The sequence below is a fragment of the Lagenorhynchus albirostris genome, chromosome 5 (assembly GCF_949774975.1).
Source record: "Lagenorhynchus albirostris chromosome 5, mLagAlb1.1, whole genome shotgun sequence".
NCBI lineage: Eukaryota > Metazoa > Chordata > Mammalia > Artiodactyla > Delphinidae > Lagenorhynchus > Lagenorhynchus albirostris.
This window is the reverse complement of record NC_083099.1, coordinates 96,805,584-96,827,391: the sequence shown is the minus strand read 5'-3', so window position 1 is coordinate 96,827,391 and position 21,808 is coordinate 96,805,584. Positions and strand designations below refer to the sequence as shown.

The 21,808-nt window shown below is 38.6% G+C and overlaps 1 protein-coding gene and 1 pseudogene across 1 annotated transcript in view; one reads left to right on the top strand and one right to left on the bottom strand.

Annotated features, from left to right (window-relative positions):
* The window catches only part of SENP7 (SUMO specific peptidase 7), a 154,235-nt gene that overhangs the window by 110,418 nt on the left and 22,009 nt on the right, over positions 1-21,808 (bottom strand). The window contains exon 4 of the mRNA XM_060150665.1: positions 15,579-15,677. Coding sequence (XP_060006648.1) covers positions 15,579-15,668 — 90 coding nt within the window. The 5' untranslated portion in view covers positions 15,669-15,677. The remainder of the gene's footprint in view (positions 1-15,578; positions 15,678-21,808) is intronic.
* LOC132520631 (large ribosomal subunit protein uL23-like) lies at positions 2,573-3,016 on the top strand (annotated as a pseudogene).

The window sequence follows — 21,808 nt, the reverse complement described above, 5'->3', positions numbered from 1 at the left end:
AGGGGAATATTTTTAATTTGATTAAGAATATCTACAACAAACCTACAGCCAGCATCATACTTAATGGCGAGAAACCATATGCTTTGACGCTAAGATTGAGAACAAGCAAGAATGCTCCCTCTCATCACTCCTATTCAACCTCATACAGGAAGTCCTAGATAATGCAATGAGACAAGAAAAGGAAATAAAAGGGATACAGATTGGGAAGGAAAAAATAAAACCTTTATTTGAGATGACATAATTGTCTATGTAGGAAATCCCAGAGATGAATTTGAAAAAAAAGAAAAAAGAAAAAACTTCCTTGAACTAATAAGCAATTATGGCAACAGTGCAGGACAAGATGAATATACAAAAATTAATTGCTTTCTTACATGAAGGTAAAGAACTATTAGAATTTGAAATTAAAAACACAATACCACTTAAATTAGCACTGAAAAAATTAAATACTTATGTACAAATCTTTAAAAATGTGTAAAATCTATATAAAAAGAACTATAAAACTCCAATGAAAGATATCAAAGATCTAAATAAATAGATATTCCATGAACATGAATAGGAAGACTCAATACTGTCAAGATGTCAGTTCTTCCCAACTTGATCTACAGAATCACCACAATTCCAATCAGTATCACAGCAAGTTATTTTGTGGATTTCGACAGACTGATTTGAAATTTTAAATAGAAAGATGAAAGACCCAGAATAGCCAATACAATATTAAAGAACAAGCTCAGAGAACTGATACTCCCACCTTAAAGACTTACTATAAAGCTACAGTAACCAAGACAGCATGGTATGGACAAAAAAACAGACAAATAGATCAATAGAACAGAATAGACAGCTGAGAAAAGGATCCACACAATGTAATCAATTAATTTCTAACAAAGGAACAATGGCAATTCAATGGAGAAAGGCTAATCTTCAACAAATGACACTAAAAGAACTGGCCACTCGTGTATGAAGAAATAAACAGAGACACAAATCTTATACCTTTCACAAAAATTAACTGAAAATGGATCACAGATCTAAATGTAAATTGCAAAACTATAAAATTCCTAAAAGATAACACAAGAGATAATCTAGGTGACCTTCAGTTGAACAATTACTCCTTAGATATAATACCTAAAGCACAATCCATGAAGGAAAAATTGAAATTTGGGCTTCATTAAAATTAAAACTGCTCTGTGAAAGATACTGTTAAAAGAATGAAAAGTTAAGATACAGACTAGAAAAAACTCTTTGCAAAACACATATGTGATAAAGGACTGGTACCCAAAATATACAATAATGCTTAAAACTAAAAAACAAGAAAACAAACAATTTAAAAAATGAGGGAATTCCCTGGTGATCCACTGGTTAGGACTCGATGCTTTCACCGCTGTGGGCCCGGGTTCAATCCCTGGTTGGGGAACTAAGATCCCACAAGCCATGCAGCACAGCCAAAAACAAAAAATGAGCCAAAAATGGGAACACATACTTCACCAAAGAAGATACACAGATGACAAATATGCATATGAAAAGAAGCTCACCAAAACATGTCATCAGGGAATTACAAGGTAAAACAAAGAGATACTACTACATACCTATTAGAATGGCTAAAACCCAAAACACTGACTACCCCAAATGTTGGCCAGGATGTGGAATAACAGGAAATCTCATTAGTTGCTGGTGGAAATGCAAAATGGTACAACCATTTTGGAAGACGCTTTGGCAATTTCTAACAAAACTAAACATACTCTTAACAATCTAGCAACTACACTCCTTAGTATTTACCCAAATAAGCTGGAAACTTCTGTCCACACAAAAATCTGCACATTAATGTTTAGTGCAGCTTTATTTATAATTGTGAAAACTTTAAAGTAACCAAGATGTCTTTCAATAGATGATAAAGAAACTGTGGTATACCCACATGATGGAGTATCATTCAGCAATAAACACAAATGACATTGGGGGAGTCTGTGCATGTGTAGGGGCAGGGGATATATGGGACCTGTCTGTAATTTCTGCTCAATTTTATTGTGAACCTAAAGTTACTCTAAAAAATAGTCTTTCTAAAAAAAAAAAATTTTTTTTAAAGAACCGAGCTATCAAGCCACAAAAAGACACTTTGATAAACATAAAAGCATACAGCTAAGTGAAAGAAGCCAATCTGAAAAGGCTGTATGATTCCAAGTATATGACAATATGATTTAAAAAAATATATATGGGGACTTCCCTGATGGCATAGTCATTAAGAATTCACCTGCCAATGCAGGGGACACAGGTTTGAGCCTGGGTCCGGGAAGATCCCACGTGCCGCAGAGCAACTAAGCCCATGCGCCACAACTACTGAGCCTGTGCTCTACAGCCCACGAGCCACAACTACTGAGCCTGTGAGCCACAACTACTGAAGCCCGTGCACCTAGAGCCCATACTCACAAGAGAAGCCACCACAATGAGAAGCCCGCGCACCACAATGAAGAGTAGCCCCCGCTCGCCGCAGCTAAAAGAAAGCCCAAGCGCAGCAACGAAGATCCAACACAGCCAAAAATAAATAAATAAATAAATTTTTAAAACTATGGAGCTTTTCACGCAGATGGCGCCAAAGGCAAAGAAAGAACCTCCTGCACCTCCCAAAGCCAAAGCCAAAGCAAAAGCTTTGAAGGCTAAGAAAGTACGGTTGAAAGGCATCCACAGCCACAAAAAAAGAAGATCTGGATGTCACCCACCTTCCAACGGCCCAAAACACTGCAGCTCAAGAGGCAACACAAATATCCTCAGAAGAGCACCCCTAGAAGAAACAAGTTTGACCACTATGCCATCATCAAGTTCTCCCTCACCACCAAGTCAGCCATGAAGAAAACAGAAAATAACAACACACTGGTGTTCATTGTGGATGGCAAGGCCAACAAACATCAAATTAAACAGGCTGTGAAGAAGCTCTGACATTGACATGGCCTGATGGAAAGAAGAAGGCATATGTTCTACTGGCTCCTGACTATGATGCGTTGGAGTAGCCAACAGAATTGGGATCGTCTAAACTGAGTCCAGCTAGCTAATTCAAAATATAAAAGTTTTCACTGTAAATAAAAAAACTATAGAGATATTAAAAAGATCAGTGGAGCACAAGAAATTTTTTTTTTTTTTTGCGGTACGTGGGCCTCTCACTGTTGTGGCCTCTCCCGTTGCAGAGCACAGGCTCCGGACGCGCAGGCTCAGCAGCCATGGCTCACGGGCCCAGCCACTCTGCGGCATGTGGGATCTTCCCGGACTGGGGCACGAACCCGTGTCCCCTGCATCGGCAGGCGGACTCTCAACCACTGCGCCACCAGGGAAGCCCAAGAAATTTTTAGAACAGTGAAATTATTCTGAATTACACTGTAATAGTGGATACATGTCATCATACATTTCTCAAAACACATAGAATATACTATACAAAAAGTGAACCCTAATATAAACTACGGACTTCAGTCAATAATATAACAGAGGTGTTCCAGTTCACAATGATGATGTAGGTAGTGTCCTGAATTCACTTCCTCCCATGGACACACCAAATCTACAGCTACATACAGAACAACTCCCTCTGAAAGAAATCCAGAAACTAGCTGAGCAACTCATCACACAAATGAGAAAAAACCCACATCAAAACTGGTAGGAGAGGGCTTCCCTGGTTGTGCAGTGGTTGAAAGTCCGCCTGCCGATGCAGGGGACACGTGTTCGTGCCTCGGTCCAGGAGGATCCCACATGCCGCGGAGAGGCTAGGCCCGTGAGCCATGGCCGCTGAACCTGCACGTCTGGAGCCTGTGCTCCGCGACGGGAGAGGCCACAGCAGTGAGAGGCCCGCGTACCGCAAAAGGGGGAAAAAAAAAAAACTGGTAGGAGAGGCTGAGACATAATCTCTCCATAAACACCATCCCCAGCAGATCAGAACACAGCCAGAAAGGAACTCACAACTCCCAGCTTTTTCCTAAGGAGCAATGGGTTTGCACCCCACATTTAGCACCCCAACTTTTAAGATTATCACCAAGGAGATAGGCCCCCAAAACATTTAGCTTTAAAAGGCAACAGAACTTGCATCTAAATATAAGACCCATAAGGCTTTGGCATACTCAGACACAGTTCTTAAAAGGCTCACATGGACTCACCATGGCTAACCCTCCAGGACCCAGAATAGAGGCAGCAGACTAAAATGCACCCAGTCTTTCTATAAAAGAGGCCTATTTGTTTATCTCAAAATCTGCAGTATGAGGGCAGGCTTCTAATTTAATACGCATCCCAGGTCCAACTGCAACACTCTCCAGAGACCACAGAGGCAGGTAGGCACCATCTCTGAGCTCTCCCTCTGCCTCCAGGTTGCCCTTATCTCCCAAAAAGGAGCTTATGCACAAGACTGGCACACCACTTTTTGCAGCTGCTGCCCAGGGGATACCCCCTAATCACCTGGCTCTGGTGGCCAATGGGGCATGTGCTCGTAGGTCCCACAGGACTAAACCTAAGAGCAGAACAGTTTTTAACCAGCTATCCCCCCAGGTTACAGCACAGAGCAAACAAACAGAAACACCTGTCTGCCAGTCTTACTCTGAAAGAGGTATAGCTGTGTACTTTTTTTTTTTTTTTTGGGCTGCGTTGGGTCTTTGTTGCTGCACACGGGCTTTTTTCTCTAGTTGCAGCGAGCAGGGGCTTCTCCTTGTTGCAGTGCATGGGCTTCTCACTGCAGTGGCTTCTCTTTGTTGCAGAGCATGGGCTCAGTAGTTGTGGCTCGCGGGCTCTAGAGTGCAAGCTCAGGAGTTGTGGTGCACAGGCCTAGTTGCTCCACGGCATGTGGGATCCTCCCGGACCAGGGCTCGAACCTGTGTCCCCTGCATTGGCAGGCAGATTGTTAACTACTGCGCCACCAGGGAAGTCCCTAGCTGTGTACTTTAAAAGCTGCTGCCTGGGGGCCTGGCTTCCAATCAGCCTGCATCTAGGTGCTAAGACCCTCCCCCTTGGGATACGGACAGGTCTTGTCACACTCAACTACTGGAAGCCACTATAAACAAAGAAGACTGCTTGGACAATCACAGAGGTCTAAGAAACAACCAAGAGTTAGGACAGGATTAAAGGATAAGGTTCAGGTCCTATATAAGATCCATCTTTCAAGACTGAGAGAGGTGGCTGTTTTATCTAATACATGGAAACTAACCAGAGAATGAAGGAAAATAAAGCAGAAAAATACATTACAAATGAAAGAACAAGATAAAACCTCAGAAAAAAACACCTTACTGACTGGAAATAAGTGATCTACCTGATAAATAGTTCAAAAAATTAGTCATAAAGATGCTCACCAAAGTCAAAAGACCAATGCGTAAACAAAATGAAAATTTCAACAAAAAGAAAGAAAATATAAGAAAGTACCAAATCACAGAACTGAAGAATATTAATAATTGAACTGAAAAATTCAATAGAGAGATCAACAGTAAACTAGATGACGTGAAAGAAAGGATCAGTGAACTCGAAGACAGGGCAGTAGAATTCATCCAATCAAAGGATCAAAAAAAGAATAAAAAGAGTGAGCATATACTAAGGGACTTATAAGACAACATAAAGGAGAACAATATTCACATAATAGGAGTACCAAAAAGAGAAGGGGGGGGTAGAAAACTTATTTAAAGAAATACTGGTTGAGGGCTTCCCTGGTGGCGCAGTGGTTGAGAGTCCGCCTGCCGATGCAGGGGACACGGGTTCGTGCCCCGGTCCGGGAAGATCCCACATGCCACGGAGCGGCTAGGCCCGTGAGCCACGGTCGCTGAGCCCGCGCGTCCGAAGCCTGTGCTCCGCAATGGGAGAGGCCCGCGTACCGCAAAAAAAAAAAAAAAAAAAAAAAGCATCTTGATTAGTTGCTAATAAAACTCTTTAAAAAAAAAAAGAAAGAAAAAAGGAAAAGAAATACTGGTTGAAAATTTCCCTAACCTGCGGAACAAAACCAACATCCACAGTCAGGAAGCCCAGAGAGTTCCAAACTAGATGCATCTATAGTAGAGCCACACCAAGGCACATTATAATTAAATTGTAAAACGTTAAAGACGAGGAGACAATCTAAAAAGTAACAAGAGAAAAAACAACTTCTTATATACAAGGGAACCCCCATAAAACTATCAGCAGATATTTCAGCAGAAACTTTACAGGCCAGAATGGAGTGTCTCAATATATTCAAAGTGCTGAAAGAAGAAAAAACTGCCAACCAAGGACACTCTACCCAGCAAAGTTGTCCTCCAGGACTGAAGGAGAGATAAAGAGCTCCAGACAAGCAAAAGGTAAAGTTCCAGAGAAGCACCACTAGACCTGCCACACATGAAATGTTGAAGGGTTTTCCTTAAGCCAAAAAAGGAACTAATTAGTTACAAGAAAACATATGAAAGTATAAATCAGAGTGGAAATAAGTGACTAGAGAGTGAAGCGATAATAGGAAAGATCAATGAAACTAAGCTGTTTTTTGAAAAGATAACCCCAAAATGGCCTTTAGCTAGGCACAACAAGCAAAAAGGAGAGAGAACTCACAAAACAAAAACATCAAAAATTAGAGAGGAGATATTACTACTGATCACAGAACTATAAAAGATCATAAGAGACTACTATGAATTATATGCCAACAAATTAGACAACCTATAAGAAATGAAGAAATTTCTAGAAACATAACCTACTAAGACTGAATCATGAAGAAAGAGAAAATATGAACAGAACAATTACTAATAACAAGACTGAATCAGTAATCAAAAACCTCCCAACAAACAAAAGTCCAGGACCAGATGGAGTCCCTGGTGAAGCCTACCAAACATTTAGAGAAGAATTATTACTAATCCTTCTCAAACTTCCAAAAAATAGAGGAGGAGGAAACACTCCCAAACTTATTTTATGAGGCCATCATTACCCTAATACCAAAACCAGACAAGGACACTACAAAAGAATTACAGGCCAATATCCTTGATGAACACAGATGCAAAAATCCTCAACAAAATATTAGCAAACTAAATTCAACAATACATTAAAAGGTTCACACATCATGAACAAGTCAGATTTATTCCAGGTATGCAAAAATGCTTCAACATCCACAAATCAATCTATGTGATACATCACATTCATCAAATGAATGATGAAATCATATCATCATATCAATAGACGCAGAAAAAGCATTTGGCAAAATTCAACATCCATTCACCATAAAAACTCTCAACAAGGCAGGTATAGAGGGAATGTACCTCAATTATGTATGACAGGACACGTATAACAGGCCCACATCTCATGTCATACTCAAGAGTAAAAAGCTGAAAGCTTTTCCTCTAAGATCAGGAACAAAACAAAGATGGCCACACTCACCACTTTTATTCAACAGAGTACTAGAAGTCCTAGCCAGAGCAATTAGGCAAGAAAAATAAATAAAAAGTATCCAAATTCGAAAAAAAGTAAAACTGTCTCTATTGGCAGATGACAAGATATCATACATAGAAAACCCTAAAGATCACACCAAAAAAACTGTTACAACTAATCAACGAATTCAGTACAGTTGCAGGATACAAAATCAACATACAAAAAAACAATTGCATTTCTACACACTTACAATAAACTACCTGAAAGAGAAATTAAGAAAACAGTCCCATTTACAACTACAGTAAAAAGAATAAAATATCTAGGAATAAATAACCCATACACTGAAAACTGTAAGACACTGATGAAAGAAACTGAAGAGATACAAATAAATGGCAACATATGCCATACTCATGGACAGGAAGAATTAATAATGATAAAATGGCCATACTACCCAAAGCAACTTACAGATTCATGCAATCCCTATCAACATTCCAACAGTATTTTTCACAGAAATAGAAAAAACAATCTTAAAATTTGTTTGGAACCACAAAAGACCCTGAATAGCCAAAGCAATCTTAAGAAGAACAAAGCTGAAGACACCACACGTCCTGATTTCAAACTACATTACAAGGCTATAGTAATCAAAACAGTATGGTACTGCCATTAAAAACACAAAAATAGATCAACTGAACAGACGAGAGAGCCCAGAAATAAATCTACACATATATGGTCAATTAATTTATGATAAATAACACTAGAATATAGAGTTGGGAAAAGACAGTCTCTTCAATAAATTATGCTGGGAAAACTGAACAACCATATGCAAAAGAATGAAACAGGATGACTACCTTACACCATACACAAAAATCAATTCAAAATGGACTGACTGACTTGAACATAAAACCTGAAACTATAGAACTCCTAAAAGATAACATAAAGGGTAAGTTCCTTGATATCAGTGTCTTAACAATGATTTTTTGGATTTGACACCTAGGCAAAGGCAATAAAAACAAAATAAACAAGTGAGACTACATCAACCTAAAAATGTCTGCATAGCAAAGGAAACCATCAACAATATGAAAAACCAATCTACAGAATTGGAGAAATTATTTCTGAAACATATAACTGATAGGAGGCTAACATCCAAAATATATAAAGAACTCATACAACTCAATAGCAAAAACAAAAGATCTAATTTAAAAATCGACAGATCTGAATAGAAATTTTTCCAAAGAAGACATACATATGGCCAACAGATACATGAAAAGGGGCTCAACATCACTAAACACCATGGAAATGCAAATCAAAACCACAATGAACTACCTCCTCACACCTGGTAGAATGGCCATTATCAAAAAGACAAGACATAAAAAGAGGATGCAAGGATGAGGAGAGGGACTTCCCTGGTGGTCCAGTGGTTAAGAATCCACCTTCTGGGACTTCCCTGGTTGCGCAGTGGTTAAGAATCCGCCTGCTAATGCAGGGGACACGGATTCAATCACTGGTCCAGGAAGATCCCACATGCCGCAGAGCAACTAAGTCCGTGCGCCACAACTACTGACTTTGCACTCTAGAGCCCAAGAGCCACAACTACTGCAGCCCGGGTGCCTAGAGCCCATGCTCCGCAACAATAGAAGCCACCACAATGAGAAACCTGCCCACTGCAACAACGAGTAGCCCCCACTAGCCGCAACTAGAGAAAAAAGCCCGCACGCAGCAATGAAGACCCAACGCAGCCATAAATAAATAAATATATAAATTTATAAATTTATTTAAAAAAAGAATCCACCTTCCAATGCAGGGGACACAGGTTCAATCCCTGGTCAGGGAGCTAAGATCTTACATCAGGCAGGACAGCTAAGCCTGTGCACCGCAACTAATGAGCATGCAGGCTCTGGAGCCCGCGTGCCACAAGAGAGCCCACGTGCTACAACTACTGAGCCCGCGTGCTCTAGAGCCCATGCACCACAACTATAGAGAAGCCCATGTGCTGCAATAGAAGATCCCGCGTGCCACAACTAAGACCTGACACAGCCAAATAAATAAATATTTAAAAAGAAAAAAAAGGATGAGGAGAAAATGGAACCCTTGTGCACTGCTTGCAGGAATGTAAACTGGTAGAGACACTATGGAAAATACTATGGAGGTTCCTCAAAAAAATTTTTAAAAACCACATGACTCAGCAATTCCATTTCCACTTCTGGGTATTTTTCCTTAGAAAACAAAATCACTACTTGAAAAAAAAATTATCGACAACTCCATGTTCACTGCAATATTATTTACAATAGCCAGGATGTGTAAACAATCTAAGTGTCCATCAATGGATGAATGGATAAACAAAATGTGGTATGTGTACATATATATATACACACACATATATACACACACACACACACTTTAATGGAATGTTATTCAACCATAAAAAAAGAAGGAAATCTTGCCATTAGCAATAACATGGGTAGACTGTCAGGGCATTATACTACGTGAAATAAGTCAAACAGAGAAAAACAAATACTGTACGATCTCACTTATATGTGGAATTTTTTTTGAATCTTAATGCATTGATACAGAGAACAGAATTGTGGTTGCCAGAGGCAGGGGTTGAGAGCTGGAGGAAATGAATGAAGGTGGCCAAAAGGTACAAATTTCCAGTTATAAGTCCTGGGGACATAATGTACAGCATGGCGGATTAGTTAACAAAACTATACTATACATTTGAAACCTGCTAAGAGAGTAGATCTTAAAAGTCTCATCATAAGAAAAAAAAACTGTAACTATGTATGGTAATGTATGTTAACTAAACTTACTGTGGCAATAATTTTGCAATTTAAATATGTATCAATCATTATGGCTTTCAGAGATGGTGAAGCTGGGGAGCTCCCGGCTGGGAGAAGGACATCAGATCTCACTGTCCTCCCAGCCTTTCAACCTTCCTCCAAAGCCCCTAGATAAAATGGCTCGATCCCCAAAATAAATAAATAAATAAATAAATAAATATCATCATGTTGTACACCTAAAACTAATACAGTGTTACATGTCAATTACATCTCAATATTAAAAAAATGTATCAGTATTTGGCTCACCAATTGTAACAAATGTACCACATTAATGCAAGATGTTAATAATAAGGAAACTGTGTGTGAGCATAGGGAAGGGCAGAATGAATATATGGGTACTGTTTGTACTATCCCTTCAATTTTTTGGTAAACCTGAAACAACTCTAAAAAATAGTCTATTATTTTAAAAAATAAGCAAACTGACAGCACCAAGTATTGGTAAAGTTACAGAGCATCCAGAAGTCCCATACATTGCTGGTGGGAATGTAAAATGGTATTCTGGAAATCAGTTTGGCAGTTAAACATACATTTACATATGATTCAGGAATCCCACTCCTAGGTATTTCCCCTAGAGAAATTTAAAAACTTCTGCTCACAAAAAAGACCTGTATACAAATATGTATAGCATCTTTATTCCTAACTGCCAAAAACTGGAAACAACCCATATGTCCTTCAGTGGTTAATATGGGAATGGTTAAACAAACTATTGATATATACAACATCGATGAATCTCAATGGCATTATACTACATGAAAAAGCCACTCTCAAAACATTAAAAAATTACATACTCCATGATTGCATTCATGTGACATTCTGGAAAATACAGAACTACAGGTAGAGAAAACAACGTTACCATGGGTTAGGGGTAGGGATAGGGAGTAACTACAAAGGGAATTTTTTGGAGTGATAGAACTGTACGGTATCTTCACTGTGATGATAGTCATATGAGTCTATACAGATCTTGTAACTCATAGGACTGTACACCAACAAAAAAAACGATAAATAAATACAAATACACACACACACACACACACACACACACACACACACACCCCTTTATAATGGTGGTGGCTGCAAAAATGTATACCTTTGTCAAAATTCAGAGAACACTTAAAATGGATTAATTTAATTATATGTAAATTAATTGCCAATAAAATATATTTTTAAAAGGGCAAAAAATTTGAACAGGCACTTCACAAAAAAAGAAAATATACAACAGCTAATCAACATATGAAAATATTTTAACACCATTAGTCACCAGGGCAAAGCAAATTAAAACCAATTAAAAACAATCCCAAAAGTCCATCAACAGAAGAATTAGATTAATAAATTGTGTTATACTCATATAACAGAATATTACTTAGCAGTAAAAAGAAACAAACTGGGCTTTCCTGGTGGCACAGTGGTTAAGAATCTTCCTGCCAATGCAGGGGTCATGGGTTCGAGCCTGGTCCGGGCACCACAACTACTAAGCCTGCACTCTAGAGCCCACAAGCCACAACTACTGAGCCCACATGCCACAACTACTGAAGCCCGCGTGCCTAGAGTCTGCAACAAGAGAAGCCACCATGATGAGAAGCCCACGCACCACAACAATGAGTACCCCTCCCCCCGGCTCACAGCAACTGCTGATAGACAGAAAACAGGAATGAGTTTCAACGTTTTACTAAGCAAAAGAAGGCAAACACAAAAGAGTATACACTATACGAATAGGCAAAATTATCTTACTGATATAGAAATCAGAAAATTGGTTGTCAGGAACAGGGTGGGAATAGGGACAGCGGGCAAAGAGAAGACACAATGGTAAGGGGCATAAGGGAACTTTCAAGGCTCACGACAATGCTCTATTTCACTGAGATATTGGTTGCATATGTTACATTAGTCAAAGCTCATCCAATTATACACCTAAGATCTGTGCAGCCTGCTTTATATAATTGCATCTCAGTTAATATCAAAAATAAACAAGTTAAAATTCTGCTGAAGATAGCATAATCTAAAGATTATGGAGAGTGGTATTTATCCCTTTTTATTTCATTGAAACCTACAGCGTGTGGGAGAAACAACAAAGCAAGATTTTGGTACTGCCTCAAACCCTACAAACTATGAAGCACACTTAACAAATACCGTTAAGTCTAAAGCAACATGGGAGCAAGGTAAAGCTGACACATTTGCCACTTCAAATCTCAAACACGATGTAGATTTCCCAAAAGTTAAGTATCACTATCCTAAGGAACACGTGCAACTAGAGTGGGAAACTGGTCATAGGAAAAGAAAATATGTCTCTGAGGAGGCCTTGTTTCACTCAGTGGGTAGAGAGAAATAGGAGAAAATAAGCCATTACTTCTCAGGAAAAGGAGACTGCTGAAATGAAAAGGAGTTAAGGAAAGAGAAGACCGTAGATTATATAACATAGAGACTTAATACCTAAAGAGCTCTCTGGGGACTTCCCTGGTGGCACAGTGGTTAACAATATGACTGCCAATGCAGGGGACATGGGTTCGAGCCTGGTCCGGGAAGGTCCCACATGTCACAGAGCAACTACTGAGTCCATGTGCAACAACTACTGTGCGCTCTAGAGCCCACAAACCACAACTACTGAGCCCTCATGCCACAACTACTGAAGCCCACATGCCTAGAGCCTGTGCTCCGCAACGAGAAGCCACTGCAGTGAGAAGCACACGCACCGCAACGAAGAGTAGCCCCCACTCACCGCAACTGGAGAAAGCCCGCGCGTAGCAATGAAGACCCAACACAGCCAAAAATAAATAAATAAAATAAATAAATTTATTTCTTAAAAAAGAGCTCTCTGGTGATCCACATCTGCCTCTTGAAGGCCAAATACTAAAGGAAGATTATATGACCCAAGGGTAAAGGAAAAAACACATTTAGTAAGACACCCCTTAAGAAAACAAACCCAACAAAAAGCATCCATCTACTTCCAAGAGACTGTGTGTGTGTGTGTGTGTGTGTGTATTTAAAATGATATATATATCTTATTTTTACTCCATTCAGTATTCTAAAACATAAAGTAAAATATATAAATGCAGAGATAAAATTTTCTTAAAATAATGTATGTTGGGGACTTCCCTGGTGGTCCAGTGGTTAAGAATCTGCCTTCCAATGCAGGGAAAGCAGGTTCAATCCCTGGTCCAGGAACTAAGATCCCACATGCCACGGGGCAAGTCAGCCTATGCACTGCAACTACTGAGCCACGTGCCACAACCAGAGAGCCCACGGACCACAATGAAAGATCCCCAAAACTAAGACCCAATGCAACCAAAAATAAATAAATATTTTTTTAAAAAAAGCTTAAAAAAATAATGTATTTTTTTCTTCTACTGGCAACAAGTTTACTGCCTGATAATATCCAGTAATAGTAAACCTGTAGAAATATGGGAGCTCTCACTGGTGGCAATATAAATTGGTGCAAATCTTCTGTGAGACAATTTTGCAATATTCATTAAAATTTAATATACAAACTTCCTTAGACCCAGTAATCCCACTCAAAAATAGTTCCCTGTTTACAAAAAATGAAGGTCTTGCAATATTGTTTCTGTCAGCAAAACTCTAGAAACAACCAAATTGTCTAATATCAGTGCACTAAGTGAATAAATTATTGTATATAGTATATTTTGGGAGTATTGCAAAGCCAATAAAAAATAAATAAAAGAGATCTAAATGTGTTAAAATAGAAGAAAAAAATTAACAATATTACTAATATTACTATGTATTTCATGATCCCTCTTAAGCAATGATCAAAAAATAATACAGAGTCATATGGGGGCAATATGCTTTCTTTTCCTTGAAAGGAATGAAAAAAAACTGTCAGCAGTGACTGCATTTAAGAAATAGTCCCATTTGTTATTTCCCTTTTTTGTACCCTGTATAAAAAGCAAATGCATTATTTAATTATTAAATTTTTAAATAATGTTAGGGAATTCCTTGGTGGTCTAGTGGTTAGGACTCCATGTTTTCACTGCTGAGGGCATGGGATCAATCCCTATTGAGGGAACTAAGATCCTGCAAGCCATGCAGTACGGCCAAAATAAATAAATATATAAATGTTAAAGCAACTAATACTAACAACAAATCTTTCCTCTGAGAACAAGTTATAGTAAATGGTTAATTTTTCTTGTCTGTAACATAAAAACACATACATTCAAGGTGACTTAAAGTCTGTTATCCTAAAATTCTCCTGTTGTGATCTGAACTGTCTCTGCCAAAATTCATATGTTGACATCCTAACCTTTAATATGACTGTATGTGGAGATAGGGCCTTTACATAGGTAATGAAGTTTAAATGAGGTCATACGGGTGGGACCCTAATCCTATAAGACTAGTGTCCTTATAAGAAGAGGAAGAAACTCCAGGGATGTGGGTGCACAGAAAAGAGGCCATATGAGGACAAAGCAAGAAGATAGCCATCTGTAAGCCAAGGAGAGAGGCCTTAGTGAAATGAACCCTGCCAGCACCTTGATTTTGGACTTCCAGCCTCCAGACCTGTGAGAAAATAACTTTCTGTTGTTTAAGCCATCTGACCTGTGGTCTTTCGTTATGTTAGCCCTAGTAGACTAATACGTATATCCTCAAATGGAGAATTAGAAAATCTTAGAAAAATTCTATTTTTAAAACCTTGACCATGAGTTGTGCCCGTCAAGGAAAAAAAAAAAAACTTATAAAGTGCTATCTTAAGCTTTATTCATGAGAACTCTATAGTAATACTTAATAGTAATAAAATTACTCCAGATTCATAATCAGGATACCTTTTAAGATATAGTTGTGTCGGGCTGGGATGAATTGGGAGATTGAGATTGACATCTGGGTCAATCTATTTCATACGCCACTGCGTATGAAATAGATAACTAGTGAGGACCTGCTGCATAGCACAGGGAACTCTACTTGGTGCTCTGTGGTGACCTGGATGGGAGGAAATCCAAAAGGGAGGGGATATGTGTATACATATGGCTGGTTCAACTCTGCTGTGCAGCAGGAGCTAGCACAACAATGTAAAGCAACCGTACCCCAATAAAAAATAAATATTTTAAAAATATATATATACACACACATATAGTTGTGTCACCCTTTAAGATGTACCCTCTCAAACTTACAAAACAGAGAAAAAGAGCAAAGGATTCTAATAAGCTTAATATTCTCATAAATTTTAAATATCATATATATTACAATAATGAGATTTAAATTCATGAAGGAAACAACCATGCATAATAAGATGTTCTTAGATTTAAATTGAAAAAGACCCTAACCTCAAAGCATCACTTCAACATTTGCCAGAAATAAACTTAAAACCTGCAATTAGAAAACAAAAAAAAAGGACATATAAGAAAATTAAAATTCAGCTTTATTAAATTATTTTAAACATACCAAGTAACACCACATACTTAAAAGGAAATAGTTTTTATTTACCCCCTGCAAAGAAAGATCCCAGCGTTCTGAGCTTCTGAGTTTGGACAATGGTGACTTAACACAAACATCCTCTGGTTTTGCATTTAACATCTTTTTTATCTGAAACCAGAATGAGAAAATAACCAGTTTAACTGAAATATAAATAAGAGCTGAATGAGCTAACAGAACCATTATATTACTTGCATTAATATTTTGGTATTAGTTTTAAATTCAGTGCTTACTTTATAGGTAGTCGAATATAATTTTATAAAAAGCCTCTCTCATTCAGTAAAAAAGTAGATAAATGAAGTATCACAATAACTTTTTTTTTTAACATCCTTATTGCAGGATATTTGCTTTACATTCTTGTGTTAGTTTCTGCTATAAAACAAAGAGAATCAGCTATACATATACATATATCCCCATATCCCCTCCCTCTTGTGTCTCCCTCCCACGCTCCCTATCCCACCCCTCTAGGTGGTCACAAAGCACCGAGCTGGTCTCCCTGTGCTATGCGGTTGCTTCTGACTAGCTGTCTATTTTACATTTGGTAGTGTATATATGTCAATGCCACTCTCTCACTTCGTCCCAGCATACGCTTCCCCCTCCCCCTCCCTGTGTCCCCAAATCCATTCTCTACGTCTGTGTCTTTTTTCCTGTCCTGCCCCTAGGTTCTTCAGAACCTTCTTCTTTTAAACTTTCTATATATGTGTGTTAGCATACGGTATTTGTTTCTCTCTTTCCGACATACTTCACTCTCTATGACAGACTCTAGGTCCATCCACCTCACTACAAATAACTCAGTTTTGTTTCTTTTTATGGCCAAGTGTTATTCTATTGTATATATGTGCCACATCTTCTTTATCCATTCATCTGTCGATGGACACTTAGGTTTCTTCCATGTCCTGGCTATTGTAAATAGAGCTACAATGAACATTGTGGTACATGACTCTTTTTGAATTATGGTTTTCTCAGGGTATATGCCCAGTAGCGGGATTGCTGGGTCATACAGTAGCTCTATTTTTAGTTCTTTTTTTTTTTTTTTTTTTTAGCGGTACGCGGGCCTCTCACTGTTGTGGCCTCTCCCGTTGCGGAGCACAGGCTCCAGACGTGCAGGCTCAGCGGCCATGGCTCACGGGCCCAGCCGCTCCGCGGCACGTGGGATCTTCCTGGACCGGGGCACGACCCCGTGTCCCCTGCATTGGCAGGCAGACTCTCAACCACTGCGCCACCAGGGAAGCCCCTATTTTTAGTTTTTTAAGGAACCTCCATACTGTTCTCCATAGTGGCTGTATCAATTTACATTCCCACCAACATTGCAGGAGGGTTCCCTTTTCTCCACATCCTCTCCAGCATTTACTGTTTGTAGATTTTTTGATGATAGCCATTCTGACTGGTGTGAGGTGATACCTCATAGTAGTTTAGATTTGCATTTCTCTAATAATTAGTGATGTTAAGCATCCTTTCATGTGTTTGTTGACCATCTGTACACATTCTAAGGAGAAATGTATATTTAGCTCTTCTGCCCATTTTTGGATTGCATTGTTTGTTTTTTGTTATTGAGCTGCATGGGCTGCTTGTATATTCTGAAGATTAATCCTTTGTCAGTTGCTACGTTTGCAAATATTTTCTCCCATTATGAGGGCTGTCCTTTCGTCTTATGGTTTCCTTTGCTGTGCAAAAGCTTTTAAGTTTCATTAGATCCCATTTGTTTATTTTTGTTTTTATTCCCATTACACTAGGCAGTGGGTCAAAAAGGATCTTGCTGTGATTTATGTCATAGAGTGTTCTATGTTTTCCTCTAAGAGTTTTAAAGTGTCTGGCCTTACATTCAGGTCTTTAATCAATTTTGAGTTTATTTGTGTGTATGGTGTTAGGGAGTGTTCTAATTTCATTCTTTTATATGTAGCTGTCCAGTTTTCCCAGCACCACTTATTGAAGAGGTTGACTTTTCTCCACTGTATATTCTTGACTCCTTTATCAAAGATAAGGTGACCATATGTGTGTGGATTTATCTCTGGGCTTTCTATCCGTTCCACTGATTTATATTTCTGTTTTTTGCCAGTACCATACTGTCTTAATTACTGTAGCTCTGTAGTATACTCTGAAGGCAGGGAGCCTGATTCCTCCAGCTCCGTTTTTCTTTCTCAAGATTCCTTTGGCTATTAGGAGTCTTTTGTGTTTTAATAGAAATTGTGAAATTTTTTGCTCTAGTTCTGTGAAAAATGCCAGTGGTAGTTTGATAGGGATTGCACTGAATCTGTAAATTGCTTTGGGTAGTATAGTCATTTTCACAATGTTGATTATTCCAATCCAAGAACATGATATATCTCTCCATCTGTTCACATCATCTTTAATTTCTTTCATCAGTGTCTTATAGTATTCTGCATACAGATCTTTTTTCTCCTTAGGTAGGTATATTCCTAGGTATTTTATTCCTTTTGTTGCAATGGTAAATGGGAGTGTTTCCTTAATTTCTCTTTCAAATTTTTCATCATTAGTGTAAAGGAATGCAAGAGATTTCTGTGCATTAATTTTGTATCCTGCTACATTACCGAACTCATGGATCAGCTCTAGTAGTTTTCTGGTAGCATATTTAGGACTCTCTATGTACAGTATCATTTCATTTGCAAACAGTGACAGTTTTACTTCTTTTCTGATTTGGATTCCTTTTATTTCTTTTTCTTTTCTGACTGCTGTGGCTGAAACTTCCAAAACTATGTTGAATAACAGTGGTGAGAGTGGGCAACCTTGTCTCCTTCCTGATCTTGGTGGAAATAGTTTCAGTTTTTCACCATTGAAAATGACGTTGGCTGTTGGTTTGTCATATATAGCCTTTATTATGTTGAGGTAGGTTCCCTCTATGCCTAATTTCTGGAGGGTTTTTATCATAAATCAGTGTTGAATTTTGTGGAAAGCTTTTTCTGCATCTATTGAGCTTATCATAAGGTTTTTAATCCTTCAGTTGGTTAATATGGTGTATCACCTTGATGGATTTGCATATATTGAAGAATCCTTGCATTCCTGGGACAAACCCCACTTGATCATGGTGTATGATCCTTTTAATGAGCTGTTGGATTCTGTTTGCTAGTATTTTGTTGAGGATTTTTGCATCTATGTTCATCAGTGATATTGGCCTGTAGTTTGATTTTTTTGTGACACCTTGTCTGGTTGTGGTATCAAGGTGATGGTGAGTTTGGGGGTGTTTCTCCCTCTGCTATATTTTGGAAGAGTTTTAGAAGGATAGGTGTTAGCTCTCCTCTAAATGTTTGATAGAATTCACCTGTGAAGCCATCTGGTCCTGGGCTTTTGTTTGTTGGAAGATTTTTAATCACGGTTTCAATTTCAGTGCTTGTGACTGGTCTGTTTATATTTTCTATTTCTTTCTGGTTCAGTCTCAGAAGGTTGTGCTTTTCTAAGAATTTGTCCATTTCTTCCAGGTTGTGCATTTTACTGGCATATGGTTGCTTGTAGTAATCTCTCACGATGCTTTGTATTTCTACAGTGTCAGTTGTTAGTTCTCCTTTTTCATTTCTAATCCTATTGATTTGAGTCTTCTCCCAGTTTTGCTTGATCAGTCTGGCTAATGGTTTATCAAATTTGTTCATCTTATCAAAGAATCAGCTTTTAGTTTTATTATTCTTTGCTATCATTTCCTTCATTTCTTTTTCATTCATTTTGGATCTTATCTTTACGATTTCTTTCCTTCTGCTAACTTTGGGGTTTTTCTGTTCTTCTTTCTCCAATTGCTTTAGGTGTAAGGTTAGCTTGTTTATTTGAGATGTTTCTTGTTTCTTGAGGTAGGATTGTATTGCTATAAACTTCGCTCTTAGAACTGCTTTTTCTGCATCCCATAGGTTTTGGGTTGTCGTGTTTTCGTTGTCATTTGTTTCTAGGTATTTTCTGATTTCCTCTTCGATTTCTTCAGTGATCTCTTGGTTATTTAGTAGTGTATTGTTTAGCTTCGATGAGTTTGTATTTTTTGTAGATTTTTTCCTGTAATTGATATCTAGTCTCATAGCATTGTGGTTGAAAAAGATACTTAACACGATTTCAATTTTCTTAAACTTAACAAGCCTTGATTTGTGACCCAAGATATGATCTATCCTGGAGAATGTTCCATGAGCACTTGAGAAGAAAGTGTACTCTGTTGTTTTGGGAATGGAATGTCCTATAAATATCAATTAAGTCCATCTTGCTTAATATCATTTAAATCTTGTGTTTCCTTATTTATTTTCATTTTGGGTGATCTGGCCATTAGTGAAAGTGGGGTGTTAAAGTCCCCTACTATGATTGTGCTACTGTTGATTTCCCCTTTTATGGCTGTTAGCATTTGCCTTATGTATTGAGGTGCACCTATGTTGCGTGCATAAATATTTACAGTTGTTATATCTTCTTCTTGGATTGATACCTTGATCATTAAGTAGTGTCCTTCTTTGTCTCTTGTAATAGTCTTTATTTTAAAGTCTATTTTGTCTGACATGAGAATTGCTACTCCAGCTTTCCGTTGATTTCCATTTGCATGGAATATCTTTTTCCATCCCCTCACTTTCAGTCTGTATGTGTCCCTAGGTCTGAAGTGGGTGTCTTGTAGAAAACATACATGCAGTTCTTGTTTTTGTATCCATTCAGCCATCTATGTCTTTTGGTTGGAGCATTTAGTCCATTTACATTTAAGGTAGTTATCAATATTTATGTTCCTTTTACCACTTTCTTAATTGTTTTGGGTTTGTTTTTGTAGGTCTTTTCCTTCTCTTGTGTTTCTGCCTAGAGAAGTTCCTTTAGCATTTGTTGTAAAGCTGGCTTGGTGTTGGTGAATTCTCTTAGCTTTTGCTTGTCTGAAAAGGTTTTAATTTCTCCATCAAATCTGAATGAGATCCTTGCTGGGTAGAGTAATCTTGGTTGTAGGTTTTTCCCTTTCATTACTTTAAATATGTCCTGCCGCACCCTTCTGGCTTGCAGAGTTTCTGCTGAAAGATCAGCTGTTAACCTTATGGGGATTCCCTTGTATATTATTTGTTGTTTTTCCCTTGCTGCTTTTAATATGTTTTCTTTGTATTTAACTTTTGATAGTTTGATTAATATGTGTCTTGGTGTGTTTCTCCTTGGATTTATCCTGTATGGCAATCTCTGCGCTTCCTGGAATTGATTATTTCTTTTCCCATATTAGGGAAGTTTTCAACTATAATCTCTTCAAATATTTTCTCAGTCCCTTTCTTTTTCTCTTCTTCTTCTGGGACCTCTATAATTCAAATGTTGGTGCGTTTAATGTTGTCCCAGAGGTCTCTGAGACTGTCCTCAATTCTTTTCCTTCTTTTTTCTTTATTCTGCTCTGCAGTAGTTATTTCCACTATTTTATCTTCCAGGTCACTTATCCGTTCTTCTGCCTCAGTTATTCTGCTATCGATTCCTTCTAGAGAATTTTTAATTTCATTTATTATGCTGTTCATCATTGTTTGTTTGCTCTTTAGGTTTTCTGGGTCCTACTTAAACGTTTCTCGTATTTCCTCCATTCTATTTCCAAGATTTTTAATCATCTTTACTATCATTACTCTGAATTCTTTTTCAGGTAGACTGCCGATTTCCTCTTCATTGATTTGGTCTGGTGGGTTTTTACCTTGCTCTTTCATCTGCTGTGTATTTATGTCTTCTCATTTTGCTTAACTTACTGTGTTTGGGGTCTCCTTTTCGCAGGCAGCAAGTTCGTAGTTCCCATTGTTTTTGGTGTCTGGCCCAGTAGTTAAGGTTGGTTCAGTGGGTTGTGTAGGTTTCCTGGTGGAGCAGACTGGTGCCTGTGTTCTGGTGGATTAGGCTGCAACTCATCTTTCCGGTGGACAGGACCACATCCGGTGGTGTGTTTTGGGGTGTCTGTGAACTTACTATGATTTTAGGCAGCCTCCCTGCTAATGGGTGGGGTTGTGTTCCTGTCTTGCTAGTTGTTTGGCACAGGGTGTCCAGCACTGTAGCTTGCTGGTCATTGAGTGGAGCTGGCTCGTAGCACTGAGATGGAGATCTCTGGGAGAGCTTTCACCGTTTGATATTACGTGGGGCCGGGAGGTCTCTGGTGGACCAATATCCTGAACTTGGCTCTCCCACCTCAGAGGCTCAGGCCTGACACCCGGCCGGAGCACCAAGACCCTGTCAGCCACGCAGCTCAGAAGAAAAGGGAGAGATAGGAAGGGAGAGAGGGAGGGAGGGAGGAAGGGAGGGAGATAGGGATAAAGGGAAGGAAGGAAGGAAGGGAGGAAGGG